General features: G+C 39.8%; 1 protein-coding gene across 1 annotated transcript in view; it reads right to left on the reverse strand.

Annotated features, from left to right (window-relative positions):
- Nucleotides 1-18,762, reverse strand: part of AASS (aminoadipate-semialdehyde synthase) — a 52,479-nt gene that overhangs the window by 15,640 nt on the left and 18,077 nt on the right. The window contains exons 7-13 of the mRNA XM_055314787.1: nucleotides 18,211-18,289; nucleotides 17,954-18,081; nucleotides 16,411-16,559; nucleotides 14,834-14,956; nucleotides 14,058-14,169; nucleotides 1,253-1,312; nucleotides 1,025-1,092 (exon numbers count right to left, since the gene is read on the reverse strand). Coding sequence (XP_055170762.1) covers nucleotides 1,025-1,092; nucleotides 1,253-1,312; nucleotides 14,058-14,169; nucleotides 14,834-14,956; nucleotides 16,411-16,559; nucleotides 17,954-18,081; nucleotides 18,211-18,289 — 719 coding nt within the window. The remainder of the gene's footprint in view (nucleotides 1-1,024; nucleotides 1,093-1,252; nucleotides 1,313-14,057; nucleotides 14,170-14,833; nucleotides 14,957-16,410; nucleotides 16,560-17,953; nucleotides 18,082-18,210; nucleotides 18,290-18,762) is intronic.

Here is an 18,762-nt window from a genome sequence, read left to right on the forward strand (position 1 = left end):
TGACTGGTCATGTTAGACATGTTATTAGGATTAGTAATAAGAGATCATCAGATGATCAGAATCAGAAGATACAGAGAGTTACGAGAAACGAACACACGTGCCGTTTCCCCTATATAAGAAACTTGCCCGTAGGGCTATAGTGCTAGCCAGTTAAGAAAAAAAAATCTCTGGGTATCTTATCCCGGAATATTTTGTTGACACACAAAAAGTAACTATAAGAAAGCGAACACAGACGGACCCACACGGCAGTAGTGCGGCGTGATCCAAGCAGATCTCTTATTTACTTCTTACAGCTAGAAGAACTGAGAAAGAAGACAAGGCCGTTTGCTTGCTTCTCTTCACTTTTCCCACTCTTCTCTCCCGAGAACTCAGTGCCTCGGTTATTTTGTTAAATGTGAATAGACCAGTGGAGCAGATAAAGACACATCCCAAAGAAATGTCAATGTTTTCAAACTCTGAGTAGTAAAATCAATTAAGGAAACAAGGGCCTTAGCCAAGTACCCTTCTAAGAGAACCCTTCTCCTGGCTACATTTATCACATTACTGCTCGGCACCTTCCTCCTAAAAAGAATTCCCAGGGAAAACTGACCCCTCACCATTTTCTTTCTTTACCGCTTCTCGTAATTTCTAAATAAGAGCCCACTTGCCTAAACAAAATAGTCTAGACCCTCAACTAAAAACCAGACTGAAAGCACCACAGAAAGGGTTAGTGTGCTTATTTTCTTTGAGAAAATAACAGAGACATGTCGATACGCAAAACATTAGAGAAGGAGCAAGGGGCTAACCAGAGGACAACTGTTTGGACTTCTGCTTGCTTACACCCAAGTCTACACAGGCGATCAGCAAGCCAAAATGATGTTCAGGGGAAAATAACTCCCACTGGTTCCAGCCAGTCACATAGTTTTCTATATTTGCAGATTTTCTTATTTGCAGACATTTTTAAAACTGTGTAAACCTAGCGTCATGAACTCACAGAGAAGCATTTAAAAATACTCAACAAATCCAACGTAAGAATAATGCTTACCTGCTCTCTCGGAGTTTCTGGATATATTTATACTTATCAGGCAATACACCGTTGGATGCAATCACTGCCTAAATGTGTATGACAAGACATTTCTTTAGTGTCCATGTTTTAGACCCACAAACATGAGCTCATGTAACAAAGATGGAGAGAGAGGGGAAGGGAGAGAAGGAGAGAGGATGGTAGTGGGAAAAATACATTTGGGGGAAAAAAACTGTTTTCGTGACTTACATCTCGCACCACAGGAGAAAAATTCTGACTTTCAAGAGGCTGTGTCGCATCTGAGAGTATCTGAAAGGAAAATGACATTGGGAAGAGATAAATGACAGGGCAGAGAAGGATTCTTGGTGTTTGTTTCCATGTTAAAATATTAGTCGGAGGGGAAAAAAGAATTTAGAAAAGTTTTCTGAAGATCACTGAATACAAATAACTGGTAATAGAAGTCTACAAGCAGTGAATTCTGCTCCCCAGGAACATACTTTCAGCACACGTTCCAATTTTAAAGCTAAAATTTGATTCCAATCATCTTTGCTTATTAAAGACACAAAGTGGTTTATCCTTCCCCACCAGGTAGATGTTTCATGTTGAACACGCTGGCCAACGTCGCCACAAGTGTATAGCCATAGTCCCCACGGAGGGCCTGAATCCCATCCCAAAGGTTCACACGATTCTATCAGAAGAGAGAATGGGTCTTTCAGACAAAAAGTCACCAACCCTACAATCGGAATTTCTCTCAGATCATTATTAGTTCTATGTACAGGCACATCAGCATTTCAAAAGTATCAGGAAAAAGTAGACCTCGAAAAGTCAACCGGTCTTCCCATTATCTCACAAGAAGGAGTCAGACGGCCAACAACAAAAGCCACATCTCTCCTATCAACATCCCATCATCCTTCTAATCCTCCTCTTTTCTTCCAAGGTGTCCAACTCCTGAATAGGCTGCCGAAAGGAAAGTCACGTAAGTTAGTATTATTGCCTCTGATGGTCAGGACCTTAGGGTCGATGAGACAACCATTCCCTCCGTATCCTTATAGGTTAAAGTCTAGAGCACTCACCTAGCTGAGCAAGAGCAAAATATACCTACCAGACACTAGCAGAAAAATATTTGTTTACTGTATTAAAATAAACATCGGGGGATCCCTGGGTGGCGCAGGGGTTTAGCGCCTGCCTTTGGCCCGGGGCGCGATCCTGGAGACCCGGGATCGAATCCCACGTCGGGCTCCCGGTGCATGGAGCCTGCTTCTCCCTCTGCCTGTGTCTCTGCCTCTCTTTCTCTCTCTCTCTGTGTGACTATCATAAGTAAATAAAAATAAAAAAAAAATAAATAAATAAAAAATAACATAAACATCGGGCGTCTGGGTGGTAGAGTCAGTCAAGCATCCAACTCTTGGTTTCAGCTCAGGTTGGGAGCTCAGGGTTGTGGGATCAAGCCCCGTGTCGGACTCTGTACTCAGCACATAGTCTGCTCGAGATTCTCTCTCCCTCACCTTCTGCCCCTCCGGCTTGTGCTCTCTCTCCCTCTCTAAAATAAATAAATAAATTTTCAAAAAATAAAATAAATATCAAAACTACTTTCATGTGTCTAAAACACACGACACTTAGGCTATCTATTCCTGGGTTATGGGCATTAAAATATATATATATATATAAAGCAGGTAGGGCTTCTTTGGGGAAGCTCATGAAATTGGCACATCTGGTGTCATCCACTGCTTCTTTCATCCGGGCATCCCTGAGTCGTCCTGCCACAAGCCGACTCCTCCCCCTACCAACCTGTCTTCTGCCAGGAACTATTAGTGAATAACAACATGGGATTTGGATTTCACTTTACATATGGCTAAACCACCAAATTTTTGTATATCCGTTCATTGTCTCTCCTGTTTATCTGTAATTCTGCACTCTTACTCAGGCCTTATTGAGACCATGGGAACCTCACCTCCCACCTTTCTCCTTCCATTTATCTTCAATCTAAAACACAAATCTGATTATTTCTTGTGTCTATTTAAAATAATCCAGTAGCTTTTCAACACCCTCAGGATAAAGTCTCTAGCTCCCTAGGTGGCCCCCAAGACTCTCTCTATAGTCTGTCTCCACCTCTCCAACTTCAGTTCTCCCTTTTGACTCATACCCAAAACCCTGGTCCTATTAACATTGTGGACCTGATCATCTGCATCAACATTCCCATGCCTCTGTCCTACACCATGTGGATGCCCCACATGCTATTCCTCTACATGGAATTCCCCCTCTTCATCCTCCAAGATACAGCTGAAGAACTGCCTCCTCTGTGAGGCTTTGATCAAAATCTGCCCCAAGCAGAGCGTCTGCCATCAGCTCAGGGCGTGATCCCAGAATCCTGGGATCGAGTGGGATCAAGTCTCAAGTCTCACATCGGGCTCCCTGCATAGATAAATAAAATCTTAAAAAAAAAAAAAAAAAAAAAGAACTGGCCTCGGCATTTTGCCTGCACAATAAAATGGTATTCAATAAATAGATTAGTGGATATATGCAATAATCACATGGATTTTTCCCAAGAAATGAAATAACTATCTTGAATCTACCTAAAGAATGGCAAACATGAAAGACGACAAAAGGCTGCTGAATTATTGCATTTAACTGTGTTTCCTTGCTAGAACTCAACTGTGACAAAGCTGCAAGCACAAGGTCCTAAAGCATGTGGTATGACTTGCCTCTAGCACCTTTGAGAGAGCTCATCACTCTTTCCTAAATTAATTTCAAGCTATTTACCCAGGTGTCAAGACTCTTTCCAATATGGAACCAACATACTTCCTTTACTCTATCAGACCTGACAGCTCACAGAAACTCTGTTAAATCAACTCCCACCTTCGCTCTCCTGTCTCCATCAGATGGTAGGCCTCCCATTCCCAAGCAAATGAACAGATCCTATACATCTATCAAGAATCAGCTCAAATGTCACCTCTTTCCTAAAACCTCTCCAGACTTTACCCAACAAAACAGAGCCTCTCCCCTCACAGTTTCATTAGCATTTTCCTAATGGCTGCCATATTCCACGTTATAGCAGGGTTGCACACTTCTCTCATCCATTTCCTGGACCTCATGCTTCTATAGGTCAGAGGGTGTATTTTAATTTTCTTCATCCATATGTTTGCCTTATGTTCTGACAGACAATAAATATGTAATTAATTCAATCGAAACAAATTTCTCTATATTGATTCAGAATGATAGCCTGGGCCCTTTAATGCCACAGAGTCTGAACTTTATGTCAAAATGGAAAATCTAGGAGGGGAAAGACAGTGCATATACTTTTATTTTTTTAAGATTTTGTTTATTTGTTTGAGAGAGCAGGGAGAGGGGCATGGGGGAGGGAAAGGGACATGCAAAGCTTGATGCAGGGCTCGATCTCACCACCCTGAGATCATAACCTGAGCCAAAATAAGCCACTCAGGCGCCTCAACAGTGCATATACTTTAAATATAGTTCCCATACAGTTATCAGAAGAGAACACAGACAATACACTTAATTTTTTAGTGGAAAGCAGATACACACATATCAAGACTACAATAAATAGCCATAAATTTTCACAATGTCCAGTGCTTAAAGACAGTGCTGAGACAGATGCCCCCAAGACAACCTCACCACACTGTTTGGAGGACTACCATGATGTATAAAAGGAAAAAGCTGTGACAATTAGTCAATAGACATCTAAGCAATATCACCTGCCTGCCTCAGTCTGACCAAAAACCTCCAACACCTCACTCTCAGATAATTTTAATGTTGTCACAATACTGAGTCTCTTAACTGCCAGTTCATATAAGCAAAGACATATCACCTTTTTAAATGTATATTTTCCTTCCAGAAATGGTTAATTAGATCTTTTCAGACCAGTCCCCTCATTGAGTAAAACCAGTAAAACATAAAAAGCCATGGGTTTTAGTTTTAAAAGGTAGATTAAAACTTTTTTTTTCCTGGGGAAAACAGCAGAAAAGAAGGACCCTAAGCTCATCTCTTCCCATGGTTACAAGTAGATAACAATTATATCAGTTTAAATAACTCAGAAAATGACCTGAAGACTAGCAGAACTCTCCACAGCTAAATGAAGAGAAAAGGCCATAGTGAAGAGGGTAGGAAGGGCTGAGATGCAGGAACCCAAGGGACTTTCCACAGGAGTGAGGAGCAATACAGACTCAGGGAGGGGGAGAAATAGACTCTCACATGAGGGAGCCCACACAGGAAAGATGAATCCCCATATTTGTTTTTGAAAATCAGAAGGGCTGACTCTCACAGGTTTTTACAAATACTGGGACTTAAAACCTAGAACTTTAAAAATCTGTGGGCTTGGCTCTGGGAGAGCCAGGAGAGCAAGATGAAGCTGAGTCCCTACTCTTAAAGAGACAGCATAAGAAAAAGCCCTACTGAGATACAGCATAGAAGCAGCAGTTTGAAAAATGCCTGGGTCATATGGGAGGAAGATTTGTTTACTAATCTAAGAGCATGGGCAAGGATCCATGAGAGACTTGTCTAGGAATAAAGTAGCTGACCTGCACTATTTTCCTGCCCTACCCCTTAGCCTAAGCACATTCCACCAGCTGAAAGCACCTACACTCCTACCTAACTTGCCAACAGTATGCCCTGCCCATGTGTTCCCCTGCAGACACACCCCCTCAAGCCAGGCCTCAGCTCAATGTCTCCTCCCATGGAAGAACCTGTGCAAGCCTTGCTAACATCCCACATCAGACACCACAGGCTTCTGCAGATCAACACCCTCCAATATACTCTCGGTCTGAGCCCATCCAAAGCAGTGCCACAAGTCTGGCAGTATGCAAGCAGCCCTGATGGGCCAGCACCACTCCAAAGTGATGCCTGCCCCAGGTTGAAGGGAAGAAAACCACACACACCAGTCAAACTGGACCCTAGCGTCACCATAAAAGCTTTTCAGAGGACAAAACAGGGAAAGCAACCTGCACCTCAGTGCTACTTATGCATCTATGGCAAATGCCATATCTGACACGAATCAAGCCCAAGGCATCTACTAACACCACAGGAACCAAACCCTACTCACAACAGGCAAAGAGGGACATTGCAGATGACTGGACTGAAGAAAAAAGTAGTTCAGCCACAACAGCAGAGTCCACACAGCACACCTAGGAAACATCCCTGAAGCACCAGGTTCTGGTGAACAGGGAACATTGCACTACAGGGCGCTACAGGACCTCTTCTTCCTAAGGCCACTACTTTCAAGAGCAGGAAATATAGCTGACACATGGAAACAGACACAGAGAGTTAGACGAAAGGAGGACACATAGGAATATGTCCCAGATGAAAGGACAAAATCACAAGATACCTAAGTGAAATGGAGACAAATAAAATGCCTGAAGGAGAATTTAAAGTAATGGTTATAAAGATACTCACTGGACTTGAGGAAAGAGTGGAGGGCCTCAGTGAGACCCTTAAAGAGACAGAAAACATAAAAAATAACAAATCAGAAATGAAGAACTCAATAATTGAAAAATACACTAGATGGAATAAATAGTGTGCTAGAGAAAGCAGAAGAAAAGATCAGGGACCTGGAAGACGAAATAATGGAAAATAATCAAGCTGAACAGGTGAGAGAAAAAATTAATAATACAAAATGAAAACAGACTTAGGGAACTCAGCTACACAATCAAATGTAATATATTTACATTATAGGGATCCCATAAAGAGAAGAAAGATAAAGGGGGGCATAAAATTTATTTGAAGAATAGCTGAAAACTTCTTTAGTCTAGGAAAGGAAACAGAAATCAAGATCCAAAAGGCACAGAGAGCCCCCAACAAAATTGATCCAAGGAGATCCACACAAAATCACATAATAAATAAAATGGCAAAAAGTAGTGATAAAGAAAGAATTTTAAAAGCTGCATGAGAAAAGAAAACAGTTATAGTCAAGGGTAACCTCATAAAGCCATCAGCAGATTTTTCAGCTGATATTTAGCAGGCCAGAAAAGAGTGGCATGATATATTCAGAATCCTGAAAGAAAAAAACCTGCAACCAAGAATTCTCTATCCAGCAAGGCTATGGTTCAGAATTGAAGGAAAAATAGAGTTTCCCATACAAACTAGGGATAAAGGAATTCATGTCCACTGAACCAGCCCTACAGGAAATGTTAAGGGAGACTCTTTGAGTGGGAAGAATGACCATAAATAGGAGCAAGAAAAGTACGAGGCACAAAAGCAGTGAAATTAAGTGTATCTATAAAAATCAGTCAGGGGACTCAAAGACTAAAAAGATGTAAAGTATGACATCATATACCTAAAATGTAGGAGGGAGAGGAGTAAAGAATGTATTTAAACTTGAGCACCATCATCTTAAAAAAATTAAAAATAAATAAAATTAAATTTAAACATTTTAAAAATAAATAAATAAAATTAAGCAGCCACCATCTTAATATAGACCGCTATATGCAGAAGATGTTAGCAAACTAAATAAGAATAACAGATCAAAAATCAGTAATAGATATGCAAAAAAGTAAAAGGACCCAATGTCACCACTGAAGAAAATCAACTAACCATGAAAGACGAGAGCAAGAGAAGAAAGGAACAGAGAAGATTCACAAAAAGAGCCATAAGACAAGTAGCAAAATGGCAATAAGTGCATACTTATCAATAATACTTTGAATGTAAATAGACTATGCTCTAATCAAAAGCTATAGGGTGATAGAATGGATAAAAAAGCATGACTCTACAAGACACTCACTTTAGACCTAAAGACACATGCAAATTGAAAATAAAGAAACGGAGGAGAATTTATCATGCAAATGGATGTGAAAATAAAGCCAGGTACCAATACCTATATTGTACAAGATAGACATATCTTACACACATACACACACACACACACACACACGAAAATATAATAATTGTAAATATTCATGCACCCACCATGGGAATACCCAAATACATAGAGCGGTTACTAACAAACATAAAAGAAGTAATTAATAGCAATATAAATAGTAGGGGACTTCAACACCCCAATTACATCAATGAATAGATCATCAAAACAGAAAATCAACAAGGAAACACTGTCTTTGTTTTGTTTTTTTTTTAAAGATTTATTTATTTATTCATTCATGAGAGAAACAGAGAGGCAGAGACACAGGCAGAGGGAGAAGCAGACCCCACACAGGGAGCCCAACATGGGACCTGATCCCAGGTCTCCAGGATCATGCCCTGGGCAGAAGGCAGACGCTAAACCGCTGAGCCACCCAGGGATCCTGGAAACACTGTCTTCGAGTGACACATTGGACCAGATGGATCTAACAGATATATTCAGAGCATTCCATCCTAAAACAATAGAATATACATCCTTTTCAAGTGCACATGGAACATTCTCCAGAATAGATCACATATTAGTCCATAAAATGAGTTTCAACAAATTTAAAAAGACTAAAGACATGACCATGCATCTTTTCTGTACACAACCTATGAAACTAGAAATCAATGGCAAGAAAACATCTAGAAAGACCACAAATGCATGGAGATTAAATAATGAGCTACTAAACAATAAATGAGGCAACCTAGAAATCAAAGAGAAAAATAAAAAAATACATAGAAATAAATGAAATACAACACAATGGTTCAAAATCTTTGGGTTACAACAAACACTGTTTTAAGAGGTAAGTATATAGCAATACAGGCCTACTTAAAGAGGCAAAAACAAAAACCCTCAAATAAACATATTAAGGATCTAGAAAAAAAATAAACAAGACCCTAAATGAGTAAGACAGAAATAATAAATATTAGAGCAGAAATAAACAAAATAGAAACAAACAAAAACCAATAAAACAGAACAATGAAACCAGAAGCTGGTTCTTCGAAAACATCAACAAAATTAATAAACCTTTAACCAGATTCATCCAGTAAGAGAGAGAGGATGCAAATAAAATCAGAAATGAAAGAGGAGAAATAACAACAAACACCACAAAAATACAAACAATTGTAAGAGAATATGATGAAAAATGTATGCCAACAAATTGAACAACCTAGAAGAAATGGATAATTTCCTAGCAACATATATAACCTCTCAAAATTGAATCAGGGAGCAACAGAAAATTTGAACAGACCAATTACCAGCAATGAAATTGAATCAGTAACCAAAGAACTCCCAACAAACAGAAGTCCAGGACCAGATGGCTTCACAGGTGAATTTTATGAAACATTTAAAGAAGAGTTAATACTTATTCTTCTCAAACTATCCCAAAAGATAAAAGAGGAAGGAGAGCTTCTAAATTGATTCCATGAGGCCAATACACTGATACTAAAGCTAGAAAAGACACTACAAAAACAGAGAACTACAGGTCGATATCTCTAATGAAACAGATGCAAAAATCCTCAAAAAAATATTAGCAAATCAAATCCAACAATATATTTAAAATTTCATTCACCACAATTTATTAATAAATCTGGGATTTATTCCTAGAATGCAAGCTTGGTTCAATATTCACAAATCAACATGACATCAATAAGGGAAAAGATAAAAATCATATGATCATTTCAATAGATAGAAAAAATATGACAAAGTATGAAATCTATTCATGATAAAAAACTCTCAATAAAATAGGTTTAGAGGATAATGCTTCAACATAATAAAGGTCATATATGAAAAACCCACAGCTAATATCATACCTACTGGGGAAAAATGAGAGCTTTTCCCTAAAGTTGGGAACAAGACAAAGATATCTACTTTCTCCATTTTTATTCAACCTAGTAGTAAATCCTAACCACAGCAATCAGATAAGAAAAAAAGGATAAAAGGCATCCAAATTAGTAAGGAAGAGGTAAAACTTTCACTATTTGCAGATGACATGATACTGTATGTAGAAAACTCTAAAGACTCCAGCAAGAAACTACTAGAACTAATACATGAATTCAGTAAGGTTGTGGGATACAGAAATCAGAATGTACAGAAGTCCATGGCATTTCTATACACTAATAATGAAGCAGAAGGAACAAAAATTAAGAAAACAATCTCATTTACAATTGTACCTAGAATAAAATATTTAGGAATAAACTTAAATGAGGAGGTAGAAAGATCTGTACCGTAAAAACTATAAAACACTGATGAAAGAGACTGAAGATAACACAAGCACATAAAAAGAAATCCCATGTTCATGGATTGGAAGGACAAATATTGTTAAAATATCCATACTACCCAAAGCAATCTTCAGGTTTAATACAATCCCTATCAAAATACCAACAGCATTTTTCACAAAAGTAGGACAAACAATACTAAGAGTTTGTATAGAATCACAAAAGACCCCAAAGGCCAAAGCAATCTTAAAAAAGAAAAGCAAAACTGGAGGTATGACAACTCCAGATTTTAAGTTATACTACAAAGCTGTAGCAATCAAAACAGTATGGTACTGGCACAAAAATAGACACATAGATTAAAAGAACAAAATAGCCCAGAAATAAATCCACAAATTTATGGGCAATTAATCTTTGGCAAGGGAGGCAAGGATAAGCAATAGGGAAAGAAGTCTCTTCAACAAATGCTGTTGAGAAAACCGAACAGATACATGAAAAAGAATAAAATTGGACCATTTTCTTACATCATATACAAAAACAAACTCAAAATGGACTAAGAACCTAATGTAAAACATTAAATCTCAAAAATCACAGAAGACAGCACAGGCAGTAATTTTTCTGACATTGGCCATAGCAACATTTTTCTATATACATCTCCTGAGGCAAGGGGAGTAAAAGCAAAAACAAACAATTAGGGATCCCTGGGTGGCTCAGCAGTTTGGCGCCTGCCTTTGGTCCAGAGCCCAATCCTGGAGTCCCAGGATCGAGTCCCACGTTGGGCTCCCGGCATGGAGCCTGCTTCTCCTTCCTCCTGTGTCTCTCTGCCTCTCTCTCTCTATGTCTATCACAAATAAATAAATAAATCTTAAAAAAAACAATTAGGACGACATCAAAATAAAATGCTTCTGCACAGTAAAGGAAACAACAAAACTAAAAAACACAGCCTACTGAATGGAAGAAAAAATTTGCCAATGACATATCTGATAAAGAGTTAGTACCCAAACTATAAAAAGAACTGATATAACTCAACACCAAAATAACAAAAACAAAAACAAAAACAACACCCAAATAATCCAATTAAAAAATGAGACGACATGAACAGACATTTCTCCAAAGAAGACATCCAGATGGCCAACAGTCACATGAAAAGGTGTTCAACATCACTCACCATCAGGCAAATGCAAATTAAAACGACAATGAGATATCACCTCACACCTTTCAAAATGGCTAAAATAAAAAACTTAAGAAACTCAAGAAATAGTAAGTGTTGGAAAAAATGAGGAGAAAAAGGAGCCCTCTTGCACTGTTGGTAAGAATGCAAACTGGGAAAACAGTTTGGAAATTCCTCAAAAAATTAAAAATAGAACTATCATATAACCCAGTAATTCCACTACTGGGTATTTACCCAAAGAATACGAAAACACTAATAGGAAATATATGCACCCCTATGTTTATTGCAACATTATTTACAGTAGCCAAATGATAGAAGCAGCTCAAGTGTGCAATAATAGATGAAGATAAAGAAGATGTGGGGTGTGTGTGTGTAAATATACACACATATATACATATGTATGCACATATAGACACACACACAATGGAATATTACTCAGCCATAAAAAAGAATAGAATCTTGTTATTTGCAACATAGATGGAGCTAGACAGTATAGTGCTAAGCAAAATAAGTCAATCAGAGAAAGCCAAATACAGTATGATTTTCCTCATATGCAGGATTAATGAAACAAAACCAAGGAACAAAGGGGAAAAAGAGACAAACCAAAAAAACAAATGGTTTTTCTTAACTATAGAAAACAAACAGGTGGGGATCCCTGGGTGGCGCAGCGGTTTGGCGCCTGCCTTTGGCCCAGGGCGCGATCCTGGAGACCCGGGATCGAATCCCACGTCGGGCTCCCGGTGCATGGAGCCTGCTTCTCCCTCTGCCTGTGTCTCTGCCTCTCTCTCTCTCTCATTCTATGTGACTATGATAAATAAATAAAAATTCAAAAAAAATTTAAAATAAATAAATAAATAAGGAAACAAACAGGTGGTTACCAGAGGGGAGGTGAGTGGAGGGATGTGTGAAACAGGTGGTGGGGGTTAAGGGTATGCTTTTCGTGATGAGCACTCAGTATTATAGGATGGCTGAATCACTCTACTGTACGCACGAAACTACTATGACACCCTATGTTACCTACACTGGAATTAAAATCTTAAAAAATACTTTAAGGTAGATAAGACTTACTGCACCGCGATTCCAGGGAAGAAAGCCCAGAGAGATGAGTCTAGCATTTGGCACCACCTTCTGTGGGTGTAGTTGCCAACGCGGAAGTGGTAGCTGGGATGCAGAGAAACTGAGAAGAGCTTTTGGCCAACTTTAAACAACAGGGCAACAAAAATTGGAGTTTCAGTTCTGCTGAAGGGGACCCCAATCAATGCCAGATTTTCACTTGGGATCTTGAAAGACTACATTCTAAAATAAATGAGCTGAAAAACATCAGTTTCCCAACTGCCTAAAGCCTGGTTTTGAGTCATTCCCTTCCATTATTGAATTGAGGTGATTTTCTCGCTGCCAGAAATAAAGGAAATCTACTCTGGAGAAAATGACACAACATCCAGAGCCCCAAACCATCTCTAAAGTTTTACATTCACACGTCTGGCAATTAACAACAAACAAGCGTATTAGTGAAGTGTCAGAACTTGAAGGAAATAATCAGCACCGTAGCTGAGTGTACTCTGCCTTGGACGTTGTCCTGATGATGAGCCACTCGGTGCCGGGAGGAGAAACATGCAGCCGGCTCACTACTTTCTGATCTAAGGAATCAGGCAAAGAACTAGAGCAACCACAGCTGCAGAATGTGAGGGGAAAATGCCAGAAAGGGCAGATTCAGAAAGAGTGAAGCCCAACTTCCACGTGACCTCTGTTCAAGTCTCTGGATAACCCCCAAACTGAGTGTGTGGGGGTAAGTGACCCAGGGAAAGACACAAGAGCTGAACTTTTATTTGAGCTACTCTCCGCCTCAGGTGCCACAAAGTTCCCAATGTAAGTCTAGCCCAATCAATTCTCAAACAAACGACAAACCAACAAACAAAAATCAACACTTTTCAGAAACATGGAACGATCCAGAATCTCCACAGCATAACTATTCACATCATTCAGGACACAATTCCCAAATTATTCAAGTGGGAAAAAAAGAAAAGAAGAAAAGAAAAAAAAGAAAAGAAAGAAAAGAAAGAAAAGAAAAGAAAAGAAAAGAAAAGAAAAAAGAAAAGAAAAGAAACGTAGGACCTGGCTCATTTTCAAGGGAAAAGACAATCAATAAAGTTCAACCCCAAGCTGACCCAGAATTTTGGGAATATGATGTAAAGACTACACAGTGGCTTCTTAACTATGTCCATATGATAAAGAAGAGTACACTCAAAATGTACAAAAAGACAGAAATTCTCAACAGAGAAAGAGAAGAGTATGCTTAAGGTAGACACTGAAATAAGAACGCTTATCTTTGGCAAATAAAATGTGATTCGGGTAACGTAGTGTTCCAGGGGCCAATCACTGATTACACTAAACAGTACAGGGCCACAACAGCTGTCACGCCGCGAAGCTTTCGTGATAAACATCCAATAAAGTTTTCTGTCTTTCTGGTTTTTCAAATCTGTTCATGACAGCGTCGCAAGAATGTTCTACCACGCATTGACCTCGACAAGCAGGAAGGGTGAAGAAAAGGAAATCTTATCCCACGTGTCATGAACATTCTCAATAAAAATACGCATAATGAGAGATAAACCCGACTGTAATTACTCACGGAGGCCGTTCTATGATTATATTCCCAATGAGACAAGTAAGCCGAATATACATTAAAAAGTGTCCATAAACGCTCCTGAGGGAGGGCTGGCATTTCATTTCACAACAGATTTCTCGGATACAGAAGACCAGAACATTCCTAAGATCGCTCCGCAGTCTGTGAAAGCCACGGATGGCTGTGGATGCGGCCGGTCAGCTTACCATTTCTTCCACGTAAGGGTAAAGCATGTCTCCAAAGTACTCTGTAGCTTCGATCGGAAGCTGTGCTGGCAAATTGTCGATGGAACACATCAGAATCCCAGAGCCTTCCACACTAGGAGAAGCAAGATGCTTTATTCGGATGTACAAAGTGTCCTGTGCGAGATCTAACCTCTCCAGACGTCTACTCCATTATATGTGCTCCGTAATGATGTGTGAGTGTGCACCAAAGTATAGAAGGAAATAAACAGGCTTTTCGAACAAAACTGCCCTTCTTGAATATAAATATAGTGAAAGGGAATAAAGGGGAAAGGAGAAAAACTGAGTGGGAAATATCAGAAAGGGAGACAGACCATGAAGACTCCTAACTCTGGGAAACGAACTAGGGGTGGTGGAAGGGGAGGAGGGCACTGAGGGGGCACTTGACGGGATGAGCACTGAGTGTTATTCTGTACGTTAGCAGATTGAACACCAATAAAAAATAAATTTATAAAATAAAAAAATAATAAATAATAAATTTAAAATTAAAAAAAAAAAAAACCTGCCCTTCTTCCGCAACCCGTCTCCCAGTTGAATACAGCCTACAAGGTGAGGCATCTAAGGGTCGGAACCTGCATGCAGGCTTTCTACCCGATGTTTTCAGACGTCGGAGCAGATGCCTGGATATTTGCATCGCCTTCATAAAAATGGAGGAACTGAATGTTTTAGACTAGTACGTCAAGGTAAGGAAGTGACATATTATCCTCTATCTCTCACCAACCACAGCCTTACAGTCTCACCTGTCATGAATAATATGCTGGTCCGCATCATACATGCAAAAGGGATGTTCTATTGTCGTACATTCGGTCATGAACTCTATAGAGCCTCCCGTGTCAGCCGAAATGTCGCATATCGCCACGAGCCTGAAAATGACACTCGGGTGAGAGCTTGGAACTTCTCAACAAGATTGAAAATGAGTAAAAATGAAAGGTACTTGAACAACTTTCAGCGCTGGCACCCCAATATTTCCTGGGCTCATCAGCTCTTTTTCCTACAGTTCACTGTTCGGGACGCTGTGTTCTTCTAGGGTATAGACAATCTTCCCAATACAAGTCTTAGTCTCCACACACAAAAATAAGAAGGAAAAGAACAGCAGGAGGAGAAAAATAGGAAATCCCTATTTTCCTAAGGAAAACAGGGAAAACCAGGAAGTAGAAACCCCCTTCCCTAGAGAAATCATAAGAAACAGTCCAGTTAACGTTAACCTATTTAGCCAATTCTGAATAACTTAGGAAGGTTTGACTACACCACCCCCACCCTGCTTAGTGGCACAAGGTTTATTCTGAGGGGGACTTTGTATGATCAATGACGACAGGACACACAGATACCTTGTCCTTCATGCAAGGTGAGGCCAGTGCGCCCCACCAGAAGGTTTGGAATTGTAGTTCACTCTTTGTGCAGTGGGGACAGGCCTGGGCTTGTCTAGCCACCACATAATTCTACATGTTAATAGAGGGAAATCTCTAGAATTATGAACAGGAATCTCAGCCCAGCTTTTGAAATCCTTTAGGGGATGACCAAGAATTCCCTACCCAATCTCCAACTACCACTTGCCTTTATAAACTCTGCACTAGCGCTAGACTGTTAGACTCAGTGTGTCTTAAATGATGCTTTGGTGGGTCCATATTTATCAAGCACCAATCCTATCGCTTGAAATTCTCGTTGTCTTCAGTGCTCCCTTTCAAGGCTTTGCTGAGCCCAGTATTCCCGTTTTCTTCTCAATCCTTGTACTATTTATTGCTCCTAGCATTCCCTTGGCATTTACCTCATGCCAGCTACATGCCTGAGGGTAGCAATCATATCTTTTCTCCATCCTTCAGCTTAACAGAATGCCAGGCAGATGAGGTGTTCACAAATATTTACTGACTGATTATGTAATCCAACGTGTAATAATTATGTGAATGCAAATTGTTATGTCGGGCAATGTCCTGCATCCTTGTAGCCAAGATAAACAGGACCCCTATCTTTAAGGCGATTAAATGTTAATGGGAGGGAGAAAAGCCATAAACACAGGAAAATAAATGATCGTGAATTTCAGGGGGGAAAAATAGTGACAGACCAGAGAGAGATGGGAATGGGGATACAGAAGATCCTTCATAGGAAGTTACCTTTAAGCTTCATGTAGGGTTAAGAGAAAAGAGTTTCAAGAAGGAAGGAAGGTTAACTGTCAAATGTTGCCGAGAGATCAGGTGAGATAAAGCAGACAGCTAGTCATTAAGCCTCAGATCCGGTGATACGTGGGTCCCCTGTGGACGACTCCCTAAAAAATGGGCTCTACTGCTAAAAACCACCATCATTACTGAAGTGAAGTCCTTACTTGTGTGGTAATGCAGGGCAGCCTTCCACACCAGCAACAGAGGACTTGCCTGGCACCAAGAGACTCTGGACATCTTGGCGAGTTAGTAGACGAGGGGTGTTTTGTTCCCAGTAGATCCCATTAATTAAGCAAGTTGTATGGGGTGCAATCTGTAAAGCAGATGCCAAGTTCAACAAGACAGGCAACAGAAAATTTCAACGTAGTAGGCCGCAGGAGACCTACCAGTAAAGTTTACGAGAAATAATTCCATGTTACTTCTAACTGACTTTACTATTTGCCATGCCAGTGGCCATTCTGTGAGACAAGGACAATACGTAGCCACCCAGATTTCAGCGTAGGATTACTCCGTGATAGAGAAGTACATGAACATAAATGTATTAGTATTTCTGTTTTCCCATATGCTGCACGGCCAAGAAAAAGGAAAGGACAGAATCAAGTGGCCCAGCTCTCTATTTCCAGCTCAACCACCAGTTGTGTGATCGACATCATGCTGCCTCAACTACCTCTGGGCTCTATTTTCCTTACCTGCCAGATGGGAATATGTACCCCATTCCTCAGAGGAATGCTGTGAAGATTAACTCAGATAATATCTGTAAGCTCCATGGACAAACGTGCTACATGCATGCATATGTGGCAACTAGATCGTTATAAATCTTAGGATGCATCCAACCACCAATATTTCTGTGATTGGGGGAAGACAAGGAATGGAAATTTACTAGAGTTTTAATTTTTCAGTCTGAAACTAGCTTCATGATCTTTGTTTCTCAAGCATCTCCAGCATTCTCAAGCTACAGGTAGAAGTCCTTCTCTACAACATGCTCTACATGCTATAACAGCTAAATTTCAAACCAGGATCTACAATCTTGTTGTCCAAACATATTTAAAATTATTAAAAACATTCCTTTTCATAATAATTGCAGGCACTTTTAGTTTTTTTTTTGTTTTGTTTTTTTGTTTTTTTTTTTTTTTTGGTTTGTTGGTTTGTTTTGAGGAGGACTTTGCAGTAGCTCCTACAGAACACACAAATACATTGTTCTTCTTAGGAGATAAGGCCAGCGTGTTCCCACCAGAAGGTTCTGGATTATAGGTAACTTTTTGCACAGCGGAGATAGATCCCTGCTAATGCAGCTGTGCTATTTCACCCTAGTTCCCTACAGTCAATGTCGGGCATTCCAAAGCAGCTGGCTGTGGTTAGGATCGCAATCTGTGGCCATAGAAGGGCTGAACCTAGATTGAGATGAAACCTCATAGACGGTGCGCTTTGCAGATAGCATTAACTAATCCAGGATAAATACAGAAAACAGTACTCCACAGGCCTGAAGTAGAAACACAGACAGTAAAGCAAAGAGCAGACCCACTCAACCCCTAAGCAAAGGCCACTCCAAACATCAATAGAAGCCAACAACTCCTAGGGCCAACCCAAAGGATTCACAAGTCCATAGGAGGAGCAAACCAAAGTACCCATTTATAATCCCCTCCTTGGAAGCAGCCTAACTGCAGTATATTATGAGCAACCAACCCAGAAGCTGAGGGTGATACTCACATCAGTATTAAAACGACTTATGTAGCGCTCAGGATATTTGTCATACTCTACAGGATCATACACACCATCTGTTTTCCTGACAAGATGATGATGGCGACTTAACACCGTCCCATACACTTTTCTCAGGTCTTGCAGAGGAGAAAGAAATTAGTAAAGTAGGTGACAAATGGTAAAGATTTATGGTGATAAAATATTATAACACAGAAACTGTTAAAAACAGTAAAAGATACGTACAGTCACCCTCCCCTCCTCCTTACCCCCATTTTGGGAAACTTCTTTCAATTCATGTGGCTCTACATATTCACAAGGTAACTCATTGAAGATTTCTTGGGCTCCCTGCAAATAATACATGAGTAAAGATCTAAAAATCAATGGGACGGAAGCCCACACAGTTTCCTGCAAAGATTCCAATTCACTTCCCCCACAATTTTTAGCTCTACTTGTCCTGTCGGGCAACGAGGACTGCAACACAGAAGTACAGATAAGCCTCTTGCACGGTCTACAAACCAGCTTTTATTCAAGTATGAACATCATTCATTGGAAGGAACTTTATTTTTTTTTTTTACTTAGTTACTCGGAGTAGACACAGGGGTATTTAGAAATGGGAGCACAATAAAATATTTCTATTTACTTTTTGTTCTGTTGCAGAATTATTTCAAGTGAGGAAACTATATTTCCTATGGAAAAAAAATCAGATGCTTATCTCACAGTGTAATACAAATAGTGATGTCCTGTTTGTAAAATATTTTCATTGAAAGATCTCTTTCCCAATTACAAGTTTCACCAATAGCAAATGCCTTCTCAAAACT

The sequence above is a fragment of the Nyctereutes procyonoides genome, unplaced genomic scaffold (assembly GCF_905146905.1).
Source record: "Nyctereutes procyonoides isolate TBG_1078 unplaced genomic scaffold, NYPRO_anot_genome, whole genome shotgun sequence".
NCBI lineage: Eukaryota > Metazoa > Chordata > Mammalia > Carnivora > Canidae > Nyctereutes > Nyctereutes procyonoides.